We start from the raw sequence: 22,670 nt of genomic DNA, 5'->3' as shown, positions 1-22,670 counted from the left end.
GAGAAAAAAGTGTTCACATTGTAAAACATAACACATTTAATATAAGTTTTGATTCCGAATGAAGAATTCATGATATTTTTCCCATGTGTAGAGATGCGACAGACATTGTTCACAGAACGTGCGGGCTCTACATCATGTGATAGACGTTTCTGTGGATTTTTTTGACGGCCCTGTCAGTCAGACAGGTTTAATCTTGAGACTACAGATCGAACTGATTTGTAACCACACTGTGCCATCAGGTTGTGTGCTAGCTGCTGCCTCGACCGCAGCGCCGCCGTGTGGCAGAATAATGAACGTGCATCATAACCGCTTGTCATTGTACCCACTCCATTGTCAGAGCGTCTGTATTGACGTTTGTTTCGTAATAAAATCCGGGTAACACACTTTCTGTTTCACTATGACAGTACAACCATATTGTGATGAAAATATAATATAATAGGATAATGGATTCTTTGAAAACATGCTTCTCGCGTTCTTGTTGGTGGTCAAAAAATTCACTATATGCAAATTTATGCCGATGGAATATAAATGAAGAAGGAAATGTTTGAAACAACAGACATTAATAATAATAAAAAAGAAACAAAACAAATTCGTTGCGCGACAGCCGTTAGAGCAGGTATGCCAGAAATTAGACACTGAATGTGCAGTTATGTGCGCAGAACGCCGGTCTGTGCGAACTGCATCATTCAAGCGTTGCTCTTACCCGTTCTTAGCTGGAGGGGTGTACAATAATCTATTCTTGCTGCTAGTTTGGATTAAATAAGCATTTGGGCATTATAAACACAATAATAATAATAATAATAATAATAATAATAATAATAATAATAATAATAATAATAATAAAAGCCGTAAATCCCCAGTGGGGCAGGGGTGGCTCAAGTCTTGACCATCAGAATAGCCGACCTAATGGTCTATTTACATTCCTAGTTCTTTGTCCACAATTTCACTAGCCCAGGTTCGTGTCCCCGCTCAAAGTTGGTTGACTGAAACACACTTAGCAGAAAGAAAAAAAAAACACGGTTATTATCAGTGTCTATATTTGATTTATTTATTTTAGTAGGTTATTTTACGACGCTTTATCAACATCTTCTGTTATTTAGCGTCTGAATGAGATGAAGGTGATAATGCCTGTGAAATGAATCCGGGGTCCAACACCGAAAGTTACCCAGCATTTGCTTATATTGGGTTGAGGGAAAATCCCGGAAAAAACCTCAATCAGGTAACTTTCCCGACCGGGAGTCGAACCCGGGCCACCTGGTTTCGCGGTCAGACGCGCTAACCGTTACTCCACAGGTGTGGACCCGTCTATATTTGATTATTGTAATACAAGAAACAGGCTTACTCAGTTATGCTTCACAAAGCAGTGGTTTGTAAAGCATAATATATTAATATGATTTTTATATAGGCCTAGTATTTGAAGAAAAAAATGTTGCAGTAATTTCGAAAGAACAAAAAAACGAACACAGTATTTCATTTTATGTAGTAGGTACTAATGAATTATTTTAAAGTAATAGACCCTATTCTTTCATTGTTCGTCGAACATTATTATATATTTGGACCATTGGTACACAAATGATGAAGAAAATATTATACTTCCAATTCATTACCTACATGCAGTAGGACATTAAAGTTTTTACACTGAAGTCCTTGCTGTATGTCAATATAAATTAACATTAATAAATACTATAAATTAACCTTAGAATTTAAATTCACATGTACTTTATTTGGAAAACTTCGAGCGCAAGTATCGACAAGTTGGGAACGTTACTGAAAGAAATTAAAAGTGTAGTTCACAAGCTGGGAAGCGACGATATTCTCTTTACGTCAGGTTTACAGATTTATTAATGTAAGTATATTAACATAATATAGTAACGTGAGATGGAAAATTTACCATTATATATTTTTCCAGAAAATTTTTCCGCCTTGCAAATACACTCAGGGACAAAAAAAACCGGACACTTCTATATTTGCTTGTATTTTGTTGCCAATTATTTCAAAATGAAACAAAACCCATTTAAACAAAATAATGTTTCATTTAGCACCTCATACGACAACATTTGAAAAAAAAAATCTCTGATGAGAAAATTTACAAAAAATTACAAAGGGCGTATAACTATGGCATCGTTTGGTCTAACTGTTTTTTTTTTCATTTTATGGTGCCTTAAACATTAAAAACTCTTGTTAGTAACGGGTATTACCCCCTCTGGCTTGAATAACTGCATCCATACGTCTTGGCAGGCTCTCAATTTGGTTAGCAATGTCTTCTTGAGGAATAAGTTCCCATTCTTCGCCAAGTGCTCGCCTCAACTCTTGTAACGATTCTGGTCTCGGTCGTCTATTCTTAACACGCCGTCCCAGCAAGGCCCACACGTGTTCAATTGGGTTCATGTCTGGACTCCTTGCTGGCCATGGAAGAACATGGATTCCCACTTCATGGAGATAATCTCCGACCGCATGGGCAATATGCGGCCGTGCATTATCATGCATTAAAACAAAATTATCGCCTACAAATTGGCCAAATGGCACAACATGATCAGCCAAACATTCATTTATATATCTATCAGCTGTTAGTCTTCCATTTTCAACAAAAACCAACTCTGTACGAGTATCCGTACACACTCCTGCCCAAACCATCACTCCACCACCTTCATACGGCACATTTTCGGAAATGCAACACTATGAAAATCGTTCTCCCCTCCTTCTCCAAACTCTTTCACGTCCATCAGGTGAGCACGGATTGAAACGGGACTCATCGGTGAACAGAACACAGCTCCACTGTCCATTTCTCCAATCCCTGTGATCATTTGCAAAACGCAGTCGTTCAACTCGATGCATCCTGAGAAGTCTGGGACCAGTTGCAGGTCTACTTGATATCAGTCCACTTGCTTTCAACCTCCTTCTAACTGTTTTGGCCGAAATTGGGCGTCCATGCATTTTAAGAAATTGCTGGGCTACACTAGTAGCTGGCAGGTTGCGCTCCCTAAGAATTCTCAACACCATATACCTGTCTTCCTTTAGATTTTTAGCTCTTGGACGACCAGAACCTGGTTTTATGGTATATTCTAGGGTCTCGCTATACCGTTTTATGGCATCATAGGTTGTGCTTCTAGCCATATTCATAACATTTGCAATGTAACTTACACTGCATCCATCATCGTAAAGGGCTACAGCTCGAGCCACATCTTCAGGTCGCATCTTGTTTTAAGACAAATGTTACAACCCCACTTAAACTCAGAAAATGTAAAAATAAAGAAATAACGAGTGATAACGATAATGAAGCACAAAATGGTTGAGACAAAATTGTTATAGCTGAGACTCCGAAAGCAAAATTGGAATATTTGGTTGTAATGGCTTGTTTATAAAACAAAAAACAATCAACAATGTATACACGTCTCCATAATAACAGATGGCTACCATAATATTGTATGAGAAGATAATGTTTTGCAAAATACTAGCAAATATTAAAGTGTCCGGTTTTTTTTTTGTCCCTGAGTGTAGTTGCTTTCTTCGCTCCTTACAACCTCAAGAGCCTCACATGTATTCCACACTATATTCTCATCATTTACCAGCTTATGAAATGGAAGTCGTAAGTCGTCTAACCTTTGATGGCTGTGTTAGTACAGAATCCAAAGCAACGCCATTGTCAAGTTTGTTTTGCCGTGAGAGTATTGATTAAGAAATAAGCGCTAGCGAATATCATATTTTGAGAACTTTACTAATCTGATCTAAACTGTCACAAGACTATTACTTCGACATGGGCTGATGAAAGCCTCTCATTTTAAAATAATTATTGTTGGCTGAGGAAAACATTATAAGAATTACGTTATATGATTCCTGATTCCTCTTCTTCGTTATATCTGTGGACTCCTCACTTTATTTTTAATAACGCATTCACAGTCACAGCTCAATCAGCACCCGTACTGATCTGTGTTACTGAAACAAAACCTGATCTGCTACTGCAGATACTGTATAGCAACCGTGGCGAAAATGTGATCGTGCGCCGAGCCACTGTATAACCTGCAACGTGCATAGCACCTATGAAGGGAGGCGGACACCCGAAGGGGAAGTGAAGCAACTGTCTGACTTATTAACGGATTTTCATTTTCCTTGCGTCAAGCACTTAAATATAATTTTATACAGTATAAGGTTACAAACTAATGTTTAGTACGTGTTAACGAAGAAAGAAATGAACAAGAAAACATGGGACACATTATCACAACCTAAAATTAACTGTCTTCAGAATGTGTCTGCGATAGAGTTTCAAAATCATGAATTATGCCACTTACTGTCAGTCGTAGTTGATCACGAAGGTATTTGTCAGTCGTGATCTAAATTTTGTTTTTACTATTTTCATTGTTGAAAATAATTTTTCACAAACGTAAGTTGTAGCGAACATGGCTTCAACAGAGCAAGCGAAAGAACGAAGCTTCGGATATTTATTTTTAGGCAAAGATTTGAAAAGTTCAACATTTGTCAAGTCCTTACATCTAGCTTTCATTTAACATCACATTGTAAATTGAAGATCTAACCGCATTATTCGTACATCTGCTGAAAAAGAATCGACGTACAGAGAAGATGATGATGATAATAATAATAATAATAATAATAATAATAATAATAATAATAATAATAACACTTAACGTTTTAATGTTTCATGAGTGACGTGTAGTATAATGCTGTTTTATGTTATACAACCGTTTCCTCGTAATACTTGTGAACAAATCATACATGCGTCCTCCCATCCTACTTGAAACTTTCGTTTTGTAGAGGTACATGGTTTCGAGAGAGACATTGCGACGACGCCACCAGCAGGTCAGAGACAAATACAAATGGAACGGAGTTTGACTCCAGTGACTGAGAGGGTGGGGGTTGGGGGAGGTAGAAGTGCACAGCTATCATTGCGAGCCACAATGTGCTCGTGAGTCACATTTTCGCCACGACTGGTGTATAGCCCTGACGCGCTCCCCTGCAACCTGATTCACACTCTCCAGGTAGGGGAATAGGAACTGCACATCGCACAGAGACAACTGCAGAATGTGCGCGATTGCACAGGGTTTTGGCATGCCTGCCTTAGAGGGACAAGCCTACAGCCAACTGCTGGCCACACGTCCGCGTTCCTCAGCAGAGATGGAAGATGATCCAACAAGTACGGGGACAACGTGTAGTTACAGCTATGATCCCCTTCCACAATCTTTATAGCTGGCTTACGAAACAGGATTTCGCTGCTCATTATAGCTCCCCAAATTCATTACAGTGCTGGGTGAGCACCGATTTATTGATTTATTTGATTTATTTTTAATTATTTACATAACAGACACTGAAATAGTGTAATAGACCTTGTCAAATGCATTTGAAAGTTACTTACTTATTGGCTTTTAAGGAACCCGGAGGTTCATTGCCGCCCTCACATAAGCCCTCCATTGATCCCTATCCTGAGCAAGATTAATCCAGTCTCTACCATCATATCCCACCATATGTTAAAACAAAAATTCTTTTGTGCGAGATCGTGCGTATTTGCTTGGTTTTCGCACAAAACCAATCCGCGTAAAGTCTAAAATTCCACAATCAGTATTCCCAACCTAACACACACAACAATTTCCCTCTTCTTACCGCTTAAGTGACATATTGATTTTACTGCTTTAGGCTTTTAACATATTATTTTTAGAGACGTTCAATATAGTAATAATTATAAATTGGAAACTTACCACTGCAATTTCACCTAAATTGCACTCTTAATTATTGTTTTTAAATATTTGCAAAAATTAAGTAAACTCTACAACTCCACTAAAGTTACTGCATTCGTGATGCAAGTAACATTAAGGAAGCCGTGCAAAAATCAACAAGATTCCAGACTCATCATAGACTCGGGAAAAAAAAGACAGACCTATATCTCGGCCTGCTGGAGTATAGTAAACACAGAAAACATTTTAAAGCAACAATGTTGAAAATAGATATTTTTGTTTTGCAAATTTGCCGTCATTGAACAGAAACCAAGATGGAGATTTCATTGCAACTAATTAGAAATTGTTCTTTCAGGTATGTAATAAACGATCTTCGCACAAAACAATGTACGATACATGAGCGGTATGTTTTCTTTCAATTCTCGGAAATTAAAAAAGCTCAACTACGTTTCGCTTTTCAAACTTTTCCTCAAACATGAAAACTTCAACATACCGCTCTTGTAACGCATATTACTAGTACATCATAAAAGACTTACTAATGCGCGAACTAGAGAAAACGTTTCAAAATTCATCTTTGCTTAAGGTAAATAAATATGTGGACATTTTGTTAGGCACTTTAATGCCGTTATTAAAAAAAAAAAATTGCTGGTTTTTGTTAGTCGACATTTTGGTTGATGAAACATACTTAATTGCCTAGTATTATGATCATGACAATCTTTCCAAAAAATGTAATTATTAAAATTTTGTTTGACATACATTAATAATTAAAAATATATAAATTGGTAACAGTTAAAATCTTCTCGTTAATAAAATAAAAAACGACAATGTTCATTATAAAGAGAATTGGTAAATGTTATTCTGCTGGCCTTTTTCTCTAATTTAAAAATCTTGATGATGTGAGTGCTGTTGCCCCATAATAAGATACAATATTTTCAAATACTGTTAAAATAGGCGTAATAGGCAGTCTTCATATATTTTAATACTTACAAATGGCTTTTAAGGAACCCGGAGGTTCATTGCCACCCTCACATAAGCCCGCCATTGATCCCTATCCTGAGCAAGATTAATCCAGTCTCTATCATCATATCCCACCTCCCTCAAATCCATTTTAATATTATCTTCCCATCTACGTCTCGGCCTCCCCAAAGGTCTTTTTCCCTCCGGCCTCCCAAATAACACTCTATATGCATTTCTGGGTTCGCCCATACGTGCTACATGCCCTGCCCATCTCAAACGTCTGGGTTTAATGTTCCTAATTATGTCAGGTGAAGAATACAATGCGTGCAGTTCTGTGTTGTGTAACTTTCTCCATTCTCCTGTAACTTCATCCCTCTTAGCCCCAAATATTTTCCTAAGCACCTTATTCTCAAACACCCTTAACCTATGTTCCTCTCTCAAAGTGAGAGTCCAAGTTTCACAACCATACAGAACAACCGATAATATAACTGTTTTATAAATTCTAACTTTCAGATTTTTTGACAACAGACTGGATGATAAAAGCTTCTCAACCGAATAATAACAGGCATTTCCCATATTTATTCTGTGTTTAATTTCCTCCCGAGTATCATTTATATTTGTTACTGTTGCTCCCAGGTATTTGAATTTTTCCACCTCTTCAAAGGATAAATTTCCAATTTTTATATTTCCATTTCGTACAATATTCTCGTCACGAGACATAATCATATACTTTGTCTTTTCGGGATTTACCTCCAAACCTATCTCTTTACTTGCTTCAAGTAAAATTCCCGTATTTTCCCTAATCGTTTGTGGATTTTCTCCTAACATATTCATGTCATCCGCATAGACAAGCAGCTGATGTAACCCGTTCAATTCCAAACCCTCTCTGTTATCCTGGACTTTCCTAATGGCATACTCTAGAGCACAGTTAAAAAGTAAAGGTGATAGTGCATCTCCTTGCTTTAGCCCACAGTGAATTGGAAACGAATCTGACAGAAACTGACCTATACGGACTCTGCTGTACGTTTCACTAAGACTCATTTTAATTAATCGAACTAGTTTCTTGGGAATACCAAATTCAATAAGAATATCATATAAAACTTCTCTCTTAACCGAGTCATATGCCTTTTTGAAATCTATGAATAACTAATGCACTGCACCTTTATACTCCCATTTTTTCTCCATTATCTGTCGAATGTAAAATATCTGATCAAAAGTTGATCTATTACGTCTAGAACCACACTGATCCCCAATAATTTCATCTACATATGGAGTTAATCTTCTCAAAAGAATATAATATTAAATTACATAAGTTAGGTCAGATGCAACAGTGTTCATGAGTAAGATAGTTATATATAATAAAAGTAATATAAACAGTTATATGAAGTCTTCCTTAAGCTACGTTACGCGGTCGAACATCTGTACCAGCGTTGTGGTACTACCACTGAAGATGGAGGAGCATTCCTCCGAAACATGTATGGTTTTTAACCGATTTTATTAATTTTATTCAATCATTAAAAAGTGTTCATATAACTGTATTATATTACTTTTATTATATATAACTAGAATATAATGTAATATACGGTTGTGAAATTATAAGCTATTATTTCTGTGTACTTTTAGTGTGGACACGGTGTATTTCCTTTTTATCCCCTGGTTGAGTGGAAGAGAAGGCCTCACGGCCTTAACTCTGCCAGAAAAATAAAGCATTACCGTATTGTTATTCTGCAGCTTTCTATCGCAGTCCTAGTAAGAGCATACTACTCTTTTACGACCGTGATTCTCCACTGTTTACCTGCAAGACGTAGCAATGTTGACTTCTTTCGCTGGAGATGCACTCTTGTTTAGTCGTACTCTTGCTTTTCTAGTTGCGTTATTCTGTGTGCCCAGCAGTGGGATTTGTTTCGTACGAAGTGAACCCTTTCCTGCTCCCGTCCCCCTGCATTAGTCATGCGACAGTTCTTACCAGGGATTAGAAACCAATTACTGGAGGATTCCCACCAGATCGTCGTGGTGCATGTTTAAAATCGGACCTGGGTCACAGTGGCTGTGCGGCTGGCTCTCATAAATAATACAGGGACAGACCTGCCCTTGCGACCCATTAATATGCAAGGAAATGCTTTCGTTACAAGTGCAGAGCGCGAACCGGGTGAACCGGGGTTCGATTTCCGACGACGAATTTTTAATGAATTTAGTGTTTGTAATGGTTAATTGTGCGTCATGTTCCTTGCGTAAATTTTTATTAATCGTTACACTAAATATAAACAGAAGTTTTGTGATGCTGAAAGACATAAATATCGAGATTTTGACGTAAATACGCATTTTCAGCATACGAGTGAATTGATGTGAGAATAATGCAAGTGAAGCACGATATCATCATTTTTACTGTTTTTGCTATAAATGAGACTTGGGTGAAAGATATTTGAGTCTATGTAAGAAAGAATTTCAAGTTATTGGATTAGAGATTTATAACTCCTAACTTCGAAGTTCTATGTAGTTCTATATATCCTTTAAAATGTTCGTGTTAATGGATTATTAGATAGTCTTGCTTAATGATGGTGATAATAACAATGAGCCACCGGCGTAGCTCGTTCGGTTAAGGCGCTTGCCTGCGTTCGATTCCCGTTTGGGCTGATTACCTGGTTGGGTTATTCCGACGGTTTCCCCAACTGTAAGGCAATTGTCAGGTAATATATGGCGAATCCTCGGCCTATCTCGCCAAATATATCGCTATCACCAATTCCATCGACGCTAAATAATCTCGTAGTTGATACAGCGTCGTTAAATAACAAAGTAAAAAAATGATAAATCCATTGAGCTCTTTTACAAAATTACATATTTTTGGACGGTTCAGAAGGCTATATTTTCATCAATATTGGACATAGGCATAAATGTATGATCTTACCACCATTTGAAAGAGGGAAGTTTGAAGTTTTATACTGATCTGAGATGCACTCGATGTGAGCCCTACGTGTAATATGGCAGACGTCCAGGCGGTGATCCCATTCTTGCCAAACCCTCTCAAGCATGTCTTGTGCGACATTCCTGATTGCTGTGTTAATGTGCCTTTTCCATTCGGCTAACGTCGCTGGAAGTGGAGGTATATAAACTTTGTCCTTGACGAAACCCCACGGAAAGAAATTACACCATGAAATCCGGTGAACGAGGTGGCCATGTGCAGAACGTCCTGTCTCCGTCCGTTGCACGACCAATTCATCGACCTGGTAGGTGTTGATTTAGGTACCTCCGGACTCCACATGGCAATGTGCAGGGGCTCTTCTTGTTGGCAAATGAATCCCTGTTCCTTCTCGTCCGTGAGTTGTGGCATTAACCAATTTTCCTAAGTAAACACCTACCAGATGGATGGATTGGTCGTGCAACGGACGTAGACAGCACCTTCTGTATATGGCCACCCCGTTCGCCGGATTTCACAGTGTGATTTCTTTCTGTGGAATTTCGTCAAGGACATTGGCCGAATTGAGAAGGTACATTAACACAGCAATCAGGAACGTCACACAAGACATGTTTGAGAGTGTTTGGCAAGAATGGGATCACCACCTGAACGTTTTCTGTATTACACGTGGGGCTCACATCGATTGCATCAAGGTCAGTATAAAACTTCAAACTTCCTATATGATTACGATGTACCGAAATACATATGATATTTCCATGCAGAAATTCTGCGTCATCATATGATGAAGGATGAGTGGAACGGAGAAAAATTCTCTCCGGCACCGGGATTTGATCCCGGGTTTTCAGCTCTACGTGATGATGCTCTATCCACTAAGCCACACCGGATTTGATCCCGGGTTTTCAGCTCTACGTGCTGACGCTCTGTCCACTAAGCCACACCGGATTCCCATCCTGGTGTCGGAATGAATCCTCTCAGTTTAAGTTCCACCTCTTGGGTTCCCTCAGTGGTCTACCCTCATGCACTGCGTCAAACTTCCTTCTTTCAAATGGTGGTAAGTTCAAGTAAAGTAAGTATGTTCAATATTGGTGAAGATATAGCCTCCTGAAATCGCCCAATAATTTGTAATCACGTTGTATTGTAATTTGTAATTAACTCACTGCCGGAAAAGCGAAAGCTTGTGCTCGAGAGTGTTTTTGGAAAGTAAAAGTTTATACATTAAGCATATTAAGATAATATAATAATAAAAACAACGTACAGTACATTAAAATAAATATGGTTAGTTATAACAAAGAGATGCAGGAAATATCCTTAAAATCTAGAGAAAAGCTTATAGAAATAATTTCTGCTGTTCCGTTTTAAAAACAAAATCATTATTAATGTTAGGTGAGGATAATTTTTAATGAAAGAATTATATTAAATTTAAATTAAATTTAAAATTTAAAATTTAAAATTTAGCGATAAATATAGACTAATAATACACAGTGAAAATTGTTTAGATCCCAAAAGTTGTAAATGTCCACCTTTGAAAGAAGCCACGTATGTCAAATATCTGGGTATCATTATTGATCAGAATTTAAAATGGCCTCATCACATTACTTATCTTTGTAAGAGGCTTCGTAAAACAATTTATAAATTCGTTAATCTTCGATGCTACTTACCTATTAGAATTCTACGAAATGTTTATTTGGCCATTATTCAGTCTATCATTCAATATGGTATAATTGTTTGGGGTGGAAGTACAAAAATTAATCTTAGTCCGTTAAATTTACTACAAAAACGAATAATTAAAATTTGTTTGAAGAAACGTTTCGATTATCCAACTAAATTAATTTATTCTGAATTTAATGTATTTAATATTGAACAAATTTATAAGTATACGCTGTTACAATTTTATCATAAAAATCGTAATAAGTTTGTATTACAGACACACAATTGTGACACAAGACGAAATATTAATTCAACATTAGTAGAACCTAAATGTCTCACATCTGCTGGTCTAAAGCATAGCATAAATTTTGGCCCTCGGTTGTACAATGCTTTAACTAAATTACACCCAGAACTTCTAACATGTAACCCACTAACATATAACAAGAAAATTAGAAACGTGTTAATATCTTCAATTTGATTAAATAAATTTATAGCCTATGTGTATGAATTAATCAACCTATATTATAACTGTATTCTATAATTTTGACATATATATTAGTCCTACTTTTCACGTGCGATATTATTCTTCTGTAGTGTTAATATTATATTATATAATTCCATTGCCGCTGTAATTATATTTTAGTTCCTATTTTATTTTACTTATTTATTTTTATTATTACTATTATTTTTTTATTTTAATATTATATCTGAACTGCGACCGAGCACGAGCGCTGCTCATTCGGTCTCAAATTTTGTTAATACTACTGTATCTTCTTTTTATATTGCTTGTATTATTTTATTTGTATTTCTCTTTGTTTGTTTTGTAATTATATTTCTTTATTCTGTATATTTGAAATAAATAAAATTGAATTGAATAAATTGAATATAGCCTTGGGCCGAAATTAGAGCTTATAATGGGACAGGAATAGCATATTGTCTTATAGAATAAGCATAATAATTTGACGAGTATTTAGTTTGGCTTTTGAGGTAATATGTTAATAATATATATTCGAAATTATTTTTGATGTCTAAAACTTTGAAATTCAGTATTTATATATGAAATTTGTCATATAATATAAATGGTTATTTAAAATGAAATAATTATTCTCTTATTAAGTTGATTTAGGGGGAAGATTTTATTGTACTTCCCCAACCTATTATTGCGTACTGAATAACTGACTAACGGTAAGAGAAATGTCTCAATTCCGGTGGGGAGTATGTTGAAAAATAGCTCAACAATTTCCGTATCTGTTCCAATGCATCTTTCCATGAAATTGTGCTTTATTTCTGTAAACGGGCTCAGCGAATCTTACTTTCTTGGAGTCTCGTAATTGCGCTCGAGTGGTCAAAATTTGCGTAAGCACTTGTGTTGGCATTATTAACATGGCAAAAAAAAAAAAACTTTTTTTTAATCTGCCCTCATGAGAATGCTTGCTTGTCTGAAATAAAGAATATAATAATAATATTTATTTATTCTGGCGAAGTTAAGGTCATCAGGCCTTCTCTTCCACTTAGCTAGAAACAAAAGAAGTTGATACAATTTACAGACTAATATTTAAAGAACACTAATAAAAATATATAGTCATACAAGCACAAGTTGAATAAAATAATGCAAACATACTAAATAACATTTACAAAATAATATAAGGCTAGAAGTTACACTGAATGATTATGCAAGCGGTAAGTGAACCAATATTACAAATTACAAGAATAACAAATTCAAATGTAAACTATAACTATACAACACTGAGGAAAATTACATATATACATAAGACATCATCGTATTCATCATCATACACAATCTTGCTCTCGCGCTTGTGGAATACCCTACCCAGTGACATCAGAGACTATTGGAATTTAGTAGCGTTCAAAAGCAAACTTATTAAGCATTTTCTTACTGCTAGAGTAGGTTTACTTTTTACTTAATTAATAATTTTTATTCTCTCTCTTCTTAACTTTTACAATAAACTGTCTAGCCTTTATTAATCAGTTAACCTTTTAGTACTTTGATTTTTATTGTATTTGTAAATTTAATATTAATTGTAATTATAATTGTAATTGAGCAGCTTAAATCAAAGACGGACATCTGTCGTCTTCATAGTTTTGATCTAGAGGCAATTTTTTAATTCACAGTGTTCTTTGTAATATTGAACATAATTTATTTTATAAATGTAGTGTTAAAGTTTGCATATGGTTTTACTATAACTGGAAAGAGCATGAAAAATTGTATAAAAAACCACAGCTATCTAAATTTCGATTGAGGTCAGATGTCCGTCTTTGATATTAAGCTACTCAATTGTATTCTTAATATTGTAGTTGTAATCCCTTGGTAGAAGGGAAGAGAAGGCCTGATGGCCTTATCTCTACCAGCTTAAATAAATAAATATATACATACATACACACAGGAGAGTTAAACATGAATATTATTCACGTGTTTAAACAGTTTAATTTTAAATTGCAATATCGTTCGACAGTTCCTGAGGGAACTGGTTAGGGAGTTCCAGAAACGAATTGCTGATACTGTAAAGTGGCAAATGGCATTGGATCATTCTCTATATCAGCCGTGGCGAAAATGCGACTCACGAGCACATTGTGGCTCGCAGTGCATTTCCCTTGCTTCCTACCTACAACCCCCACCCTCTCACTCACTGGAGTCAAACTCCGTTCCATTTGTATTTGTCTCTGACCTGCGAGTGGCGTATCGTCGCAATGTCTCTCTCGAAACCATGTACAGTACCTCTATAAAATCGAAAGTTTCAAGTAGGATGGGACGATGCAATTTTTTGCTGACAATATGATGAGAATATTAAATGTATGATTTGTTCACAAGTATTACGAGGAAAATGGTTGTATAACATAAAACGGCATTATAAGTTACTGCATGTTACTGATGAAACATTAAGGGTGCTATTCATAGACATTTCGCTAGCCCGCGCTACGAGCTTGCTAAACAGGATTCATATCATATCATATAGCTAACACTTGTTTATGAATACGAAAAACGTTAGTTCGCTGATAAAGCACCGATTCGGTGGCACCGAAAGCCCGCTCTAAGAATGTCTATGAATACGGCCCTAAAAGGTTAAGTGTTATTATTATTATTATTATTATTATTATTATTACTACTATTATTATTATTATTATCATCATCATCATCATCATCTCTGTACGTCGATCCTTTTTCAGCAGATGTACGAATAATGCGGTTAGATCTTCAATTTAAAGTCACAGATTTACACTGTGATGTTAAATGAAAGCTAGATGTAAGGACTTTACAAATATTGAACTTTTCAAATCTTTGGCAAAAAATAAATATTTGAAGCTTCGTTCTTTCGCTTGCTCTGTTGAAGGCATGTTCGCTACAACTTACGTTTGTGAAAAATTATTTTCAACAATGAAAAATAGTAAAAATTAAATTTAAATCACGACTGACAGACAAATACCTTCTTGATGAACTACGACAGGTAGTAAGTGACTTTGAAACTCTGTCGCAGATACATTCTGAAGACAATTAATTTTAGGTTGTGATAATGTGTCCTATGTTTTCTTGTTCATTTCTTTCTTCGTTACACGTACTAAACATTAGTTTGTAGCCTTGTACTGTATAAAATTATATTTAAGTGCTTGACGTAAGGAAAATGAAAAACCGTTAATAAGACAGTTGCTTCACTTCCCCTTCGGGTGTCCGCCTCCCTCCATAGGTGCTGTGCACGTTGCAGCTTACACAGTGGCTCGGAGCGCGATGGCATTTTCGCCACGGCTGCTCTATATGAAGCATTTGTTGTCCATTGCAGGAGTTTGATCTGTGGATGGCGTCAGTGACGAGCAGCCCGGGGGTGGCGTGAGCAGTACACCGCCGCGATGAGCCGGTTCGAGACGCCGGGTCAGGTAGTGCTCCTGTTCGCCTGCGCCGCCCTCGTCAGTGTCATCCTCATCGCGCTGCTCAACGTGGAGGCCAAGAACAGGAAGATAAAAGGTAGGCAACCACCTCATAATTCACGGCCCACACGCGGCTCTGCTTCCTTGAATAATGTATGAAGGTTTGCATCTGTCTCGGATCGTGTTCCAGTGCCGGTGATGCTTGTTACTCCACGTACGTTGATGTGCAGTATCGCTCTTTGCATCTGTGCTATTTTGCTCCATATCAACTCCTTCTTGACGTCTACAAGGCCCGTAACACACTTGAAGAGTTTTCGCCAGCGAGAAATGTGTTGGGAGAAAATTAAAACATTGATAACATGGATTCAAATGGACGTCCACACACTGGAAGAGATTCTCGTTCGAGGCAAAAACCTCGCGCGAGTTTCTCGCTGGGATCGGTAGCTCAGCGAATTTCCTTGACACATTTATCAAAGATGTTTAACACATATACTCTTTATGACCATTGAATGTAGAAAAAGATATCACAGGTGGCGATGAATTGTTTTGTTTTTTATTTGAAAACGAGGAAAGATAGCTGATAATTGCAGTTAGAAACTTATCGAACTTGTACGATGTCACCCGTAGGCCTATTAATATGATACACGGGATGAAAACTATAAAAACACGAAACTTAAAGAAGAAATCTTGAGACAAACATCAGATTATCTGAAAATAAATAGGGCTATATTTTATTTTGATGATATTTAATAGTATTAATTAAACATTTGAAATAATGTATCTATATGTCTTAATGGAAATATAAATATTGGAGATTTATCCTTCGAAGAGGTGGAAAAATTAAAATATCTTGGAGCAACACTAACAAATATAAATGACACTCGGGAGGAAATTAAACGCAGAATAAATATGGGAAATGCGTGTTATTATTCGGTTGAGAAGCTCTTATCATCCAGTCTGCTGTCCAAAAATCTGAAAGTTAGAATTTATAAAACAGTTATATTACCGGTTCTTCTATATGGCTGTGAAACTTGGACTCTCACTCTGAGAGAGGAACATAGGTTAAGGGTGTTTGAGAATAAGGTGCTTAGGAAAATATTTGGGGCTAAGCGGGATGAAGTTACAGGAGAATGGAGAAAGTTACACAACACAGAACTGCACGCATTGTATTCTTCACCTGACATAATTAGGAACTTGAAATCCAGACGTTTGAGATGGGCAGGGCATGTAGCACGTATGGGCGAATCCAGAAATGCATATAGAGTGTTAGTTGGGAGACCGGAGGGAAAAGACCTTTAGGGAGGCCGAGACGTAGGTGGGAGGATAATATTAAAATGGATTTGAGGGAGGTGGGGTATGATGATAGAGACTGGCTTAATCTTGTACAGGATAGGGACCGATGGCGGGCTTATGTGAGGGCGGCAATGAACCTTCGGGTTCCTTAAAAGCCATTTGTAAGTAAAGTAAGTAATATGTCTTAACAGTTTACATAATTTTAATCAGAACATAGCAAAGAATCCTCTATCATATCATGAATGGCAAAAAACTGAGGTCCATTCAACCTGAAATAACGCCTAAACGTATCGTCATTCAAATCGAAACCAGTGTCCAAAACTCGCCCTTATTTTCGTAAGATACAATGTGATTTTCAGATATGTCTGGCTTTAATTTTAGGCCTACTTTTTCTTTTCATGAACAAAATATGTTCATGTAACTCCATTTCCTCATAATTTGAATACTCAGATTCAACATAGCGTTCGTACGTAATTTGTAAAGTACGGCAATATACTTACAGGTTATATATTTAAGTACGACAATATACCTAAATACATAACCTATAATATTTCCCCCAACGAGTCATTGCCACAGTCTACTATATACAGTCACGAAGCTTGAGTTTTGAAGGTGCTAGAAACAATAGACTGTGACGGTACTATTTTCCATTGCCTGTAATGAGGCGATATTAGCGATCCTAGTGGTCAGCAACTATCTAATGTTTGCATATTTACTACGTATTGAGCTTCGCGACTGTATATACTAGACTGTGTCATTACTATAATCAGAAAAATGCTTTCTGCACGAAGGCAGTGCATAGATGATCATAGCGAGGTGTGATCTGTGATAGCGAGAACTCGCCAAGCGTGTGGAGGAAGGCTCTTCGCCACTTTCTCGCAACACATTTTTCGCTAGCGAAAACTCTGCAAGTGTGTTACGGGCCTAAGTTCGGTCAGTGCCGGATTTATGTCTAGGCAACTTTGGCAGTTGCCTAGGGCGGCAATTTCTGTCTGTTTCTCTTTTTTCTTTCCTTTTTTATTTTTAATTTTCATTTTACATTGAAATTTGTTTTTAAACTTGTTGGTAAATCTATTCTGAAGTTTATTCTTTAACACCTTGTGGAAATCGGATAATGTTTTGTTATTGCATTGTCGCAGTTGTAGCGAGAGTGCAGCTGCATAGTTTGTAATGCCGGTATGACGTTATTATATTATGAAACTGGTTAAGCTTAACATTGTATAAACAAAAATCTATTGTTGAGAATCAAATTGAACATGTGTTTATTATTTATCGCTATGAATAGTAACCATCATCTAGAGATGAGCTTAAACGATATTTTCAAGTATCTGTGACAACTGTGACTGTGACAATTAAATATCTGTGACTTTTATCGGTGATTTTGTCACACAGATATTTTATATCGATAAGTAAGCGGAGAAGCGTTGAGCACAATATGCATGAATTACACCGATAAAAATTAGCAGGAAATATTGAAGAGTAGTGAAATGTGAATACGATTTCCCTATACACGCCACACAACAACGATTTATATAGGAAAATCCAACAAATAAGTTATGTACATGTACCATTACCAAATAAATACTTACCTTACTGAACAGTAACATGTCAAAAGTTAACCTCATGTACCAAGAGGTTATATTGTAGATATTGAATCATTTGATAATTTTTAATGTAGTTGGGTATGGAGAAATTGAGGTTATGTGATTATCCTAATTGTTTTAAAAATTGATCCTTTTTATTGTATATAATATAATGAATAAGTCGTGCATTAACATAATATTGAGTCATAGAATAAAAATTAACGAAACATAAGTATTCGGAAAAACATTGGAAAATAATTACAAAAGAAAACAGTTGATCAGACAGGATTTTACACAAGAAGTACTGGTAATCAAAGGTGTTATTATTTAAAACGTGTAATCACTACGTCATTTACAATAAGACCATGAATCTAGCGCTGAAGTAGTTTCGGCGATTTCGGACATGAAAATCGTTGCATTTATAAGGAATTTTTTGTGCAGTTGCACTTCCTCGGGTTAAACTAGCGTTGAGGTAGTTTAGGTGATTTCGGAAGTGAAAATCGTTGAATTTGATTTTTTGTGGTGGTTCAGTTGATTGTATATGGCAGGCATAACTAAGCCTAAATTAACCAAACCTAACCTGTCACAGATTCGTAAATTCACAGTTATGTGAAAATGTTAAAACTCATAAAAATCTCGGGGGAATATATAAATATTTATAAAACATATGTAGGCCTACAGACGGGCTATGAAAACAAAATGTCAGACTCATGATTATGTTATTATAATGCCGCTAATAACTTCGCAACAAATCATCACTTTGCAAAAAAATAATATTGAACAAAATATCACGAAAGAATAATCAAATATTACCGCCCGATTGCTGTTATTGTACCGTGCGCATGCGCAAACCCACGACGTAGAGGAGAAAATATCAATCACAGAGTACTCGATACGGAGCAGATTTCGATAGCGATATTTTGTCACAGGTTTATCTGTGACAAAAAAATATCTGTGACAAAATATCGGTTTGTGAAATATCGGCCATCTCTACCATCATCCCAATCTTCAAGAAAGGCAACATCAAAGATCGCACATACTACAGAGGAATCAGTCTCCTAAATAGTGGATACAAAATTTTCTCAAGAATAATAGCACTTAAGTTGGAAACTCACTACAAAACTCTCATTGGTGAAGAACAAAATGGTTTTCGAAAAGGAAAATTTTGCGCAGATGGACATTTTACTTTGAAGATTTTGATGGAAAAACATAGGGAATTTAATAAAGAAACTCACTTGGCTTTTATTGATTACGAAAAAGCTTTCGACTGTGTTGACAGAAATAAGCTCTTTCAAATTTTGGCAGATGATTCAGTTCCAGACGCAATTATAAGAACAATTTACGAATTATATAACCACAATATTATCAAAATTACTATCGGATCAGAACATACCGAATGGAGACCGAGGAACTGCGGAGTTCAAGGATGCCCCCTCTCACCACTTTTATTCAATATATATATCAACTCCATCATCAGACATTGGCGACTAACAATTCATGAAAACATCCCGCTCTTCCGAAATTGTACTCTAGATACATTATTATAATGCAGACGATCAGGTTCTTTTTGCTGCAAATGAAGACGAGCTGCAATACTCAATACATCACCTAAATATAATAGCACAAAATTTCAATATGAAAATTTCCCCAAACAAAACAAACATTATGACGTTCCAAGGTAAACAGCCAGTTAGGAGTAAAATTTGCATTAGAACCCATACGTTAGAAGGAGTAAACTCACTTAAATATTTAGGTTATAATTTGACATATTTACCTGTTACTGATATATCTGAAAATATTCAACATTTTAATGGAGCCTTACGAACCATCAACCAGGTTTTCACAATCACGAAAACCCAAAAACATACCAGGTTAAAAGCTTATGAAGTTCTATCAAGACCTGTCCTCATGTATGGTAATGAGGCCTGGACTGTCCGAAACTCAGATGTTCAACGCCTAACAACTGCGGAAATGAGATTTCTAAGGAGGACTGCCGGCTACAGCTTGCTTGACCACAAAAGGAATGAACTAATTACAAAAGAATTGAAAATGACACCTATTTATGAACATCTCATCCTCTGTAGACAAAAATGGCTTAACCATGTCAATAGGATGGACCGTTCCGGACTCCCAAGACAAATTCTCTGCTATATAGCACATGGAAGACGATCTTTGGGACGCCCCCTGAAAAGATAGACGGAGACCGTAACAGGCCACTAGGCCTAATACCTGCAAGGACGATGATGATGATGATGATGATGATGATGAAGATGAAGATGAAGATGAAGATGAAGATGAAGATGAAGATGAAGATGAATAGTAACCACAACTCTCAGGTACATTTCCAATATAATATATCGTCAACAGTAATATTTAATCACTTTCCAGCTTGTGCAATATATACAGTGGACTCTCCTAAGTTCGACTGAACGGAATTGAAAGTTGAGTCCAATAAGTGTACTGGGTGTGGCAGGTGAAATGAATACAAATTCTTATTGGTTATCCACCAACGAATACAGTACTCTACTTGCATTTTCTTCCCGCCCCGAGACTTGTGTATGCGCTTCTAGTACCACAGTGGGTTTCGACAGTTCCGTCTCACAAACGGCACAATTCTCAAATAGAGAAAGAAGAGTTCATTGATTTAAAATGAGTGATTAAATATGGATGTCCTAATCAATAAAATATTCTGTTTTCCTTTAACAAAAGCATCATTACAAGACACAGAACCAATTCCCATTCAAATGGCGAACCCATTTCTTAGTGCCCGTATAGGGGCGTGTCTAATTCTCCTACGTAAGCTGTCGAACTATAGGATGTCGAACTTAAGAGCTTCCACTATATTTCGATATGAAAGGTTTATTCTTCAAAGAGTTGGGGTTAATTTTACAATTTACTTTGTGCGAGATCGTGCGTATTTGCTTGCTTTCCGCACAAAACCATTACGCGGTAAGTGTGAAATACCACATTCAGTATTCCCAACGTAACACACATGACAATTTCCCTATTCTTACCGCTTAAGCGCGATATTCATTTTACTGCTTTAGGCTTTTAACATATTATTTTTAAAGACGTTCAAAATAGTAATAATTATAAATTTGAAACTTACCACTGCAATTTCACCTAAATTGCACTGTTAATTATTGTTTTTAAATATTTGCAAAAAATTAAGTAAACTCTACAACACCACAAACGTTACTGTATTTGTAATGCAAGTAACATTAAGGAAGCCGTGAAAAAATCAACAAGATTCCAGACTCATCATGGACTGGGGGAAAAAAAAGACAGACGTATATCACGGCCTGCTGGAGTATAGTAAACACAGAAAACATAGGAACAATGTTGAAGATAGATATATTTGTTTTGCAAAGTTGCCGTCATTGAACAGAAACCAAGATAGAGATTTCATTGCAACTAATTAGAAATTCCTCTTTCAGGTATGTAATAAACGATCTTCGCACAAAATAATGTACGATACACGAGCGGTATGTTTGTTTTCATGTTCTCGGAAATTAAAAAAGCTCAACTACATTTCGATTTTTCAATCTTTTCCTCGAACATGAAAACGTCAACATACCGCTCTTGTAACGCATATTACTATTATACTTCCTATCGAAGTAAGAAATACTAGTACACCATAATTTGTCAACAATTGAAACTGTTTTTACATTTATATGTTTTAATAAAGATTTAAAACAATAACCATTCTTTCGTTTAATAGCTCTGGCGGCAGGGGGAGGGGGAGTTTGTTTCCAAATCGACTGTACGACACCGGGAAGGGTTTTTTCTCGTGAGGATGAACATCATTTAAAAAATTATCCAAAATAGTTAATTTTTCGATAGATTCGTTACTTATGAAAGACTCTGTATAATATCACATTACACAGAAGTTGCAATGTACGGCAGCAACTCCAATTCTACTAATTTATGCGTTAATTTGTTAAATTGGTGGAAAACCGCAAACTTTTATTTACACGATAACGTAGCAACAACATGCAAAGCCCGTTTAAGTCGTCCGCCGCAGAAATTTTGTTTCACAACATTTAATTTGTATCCTGCCTAAAGTAGTTTCGTTTGGGGGGGGGCAATATGACAGGTGACAGTCGCAGCTATATTTCCACAACAGCGCCAGCAACATTTCCGTTGCAAAATGTGTACATAAAAATTATACCCCAGTTTTTAGAATTTTAAAATGTGTCCGGAATCGTAAATGGAAATTCACGAACTTAAAAAGTCGTCTACACCGAGCGAAGCCTTAAGCGGAACTGAAAAGAGTTGGACTGTTGCTTTTTACTGCACGAGAGTGGAGGCGTTGTTCTCAGAAATATGAAACTTACATAACTCTGCAACAGTTGAAAATCGGAAGAAAGTTTATAGGAATTGCTCTTACCACAGTAACCTCAGGGACCACGAGCTCAAGTTACACACGTCAGTCATGAATGATACTGTATACAGGGTGTTAACGAATATGTGGTAAACCTTTGGAGGATAGATAGAGGACCTAAAAACAAGCAAAAATATTCATATAAATACATATAGCCAATTTCTCTTTGTTTTTTAATTACAGGTACTTTTCGTTTAGTTTTTCAATTAATGGGTGACGCTTATTATCCTCCTGAGTCCTGAGAGTTTAGTGAACTATATCATACTTCATTCATGATGATGATATGAGATGTATGTGCAGAGACCCCGAAGTATAGGATACATACTGCCCGT

At 36.4% G+C, this 22,670-nt stretch overlaps 1 protein-coding gene across 2 annotated transcripts in view; it reads left to right on the top strand.

The window, feature by feature from the left end:
• LOC138706670 (uncharacterized) overlaps positions 1–22,670 on the top strand; it is a 507,718-nt gene that overhangs the window by 78,673 nt on the left and 406,375 nt on the right. For both annotated transcript variants that reach the window (XM_069836229.1, XM_069836228.1), the window contains exon 2: positions 14,994–15,175. In XM_069836229.1, the coding sequence (XP_069692330.1) occupies positions 15,061–15,175 (115 nt within the window). In that variant the 5' untranslated portion in view covers positions 14,994–15,060. The remainder of the gene's footprint in view (positions 1–14,993; positions 15,176–22,670) is intronic.

Source organism: Periplaneta americana, chromosome 9 (genome assembly GCF_040183065.1).
Source record: "Periplaneta americana isolate PAMFEO1 chromosome 9, P.americana_PAMFEO1_priV1, whole genome shotgun sequence".
NCBI lineage: Eukaryota > Metazoa > Arthropoda > Insecta > Blattodea > Blattidae > Periplaneta > Periplaneta americana.
Note: the sequence above shows the minus strand (reverse complement) of the source record. Positions and strands in the feature narration are given on the sequence as shown.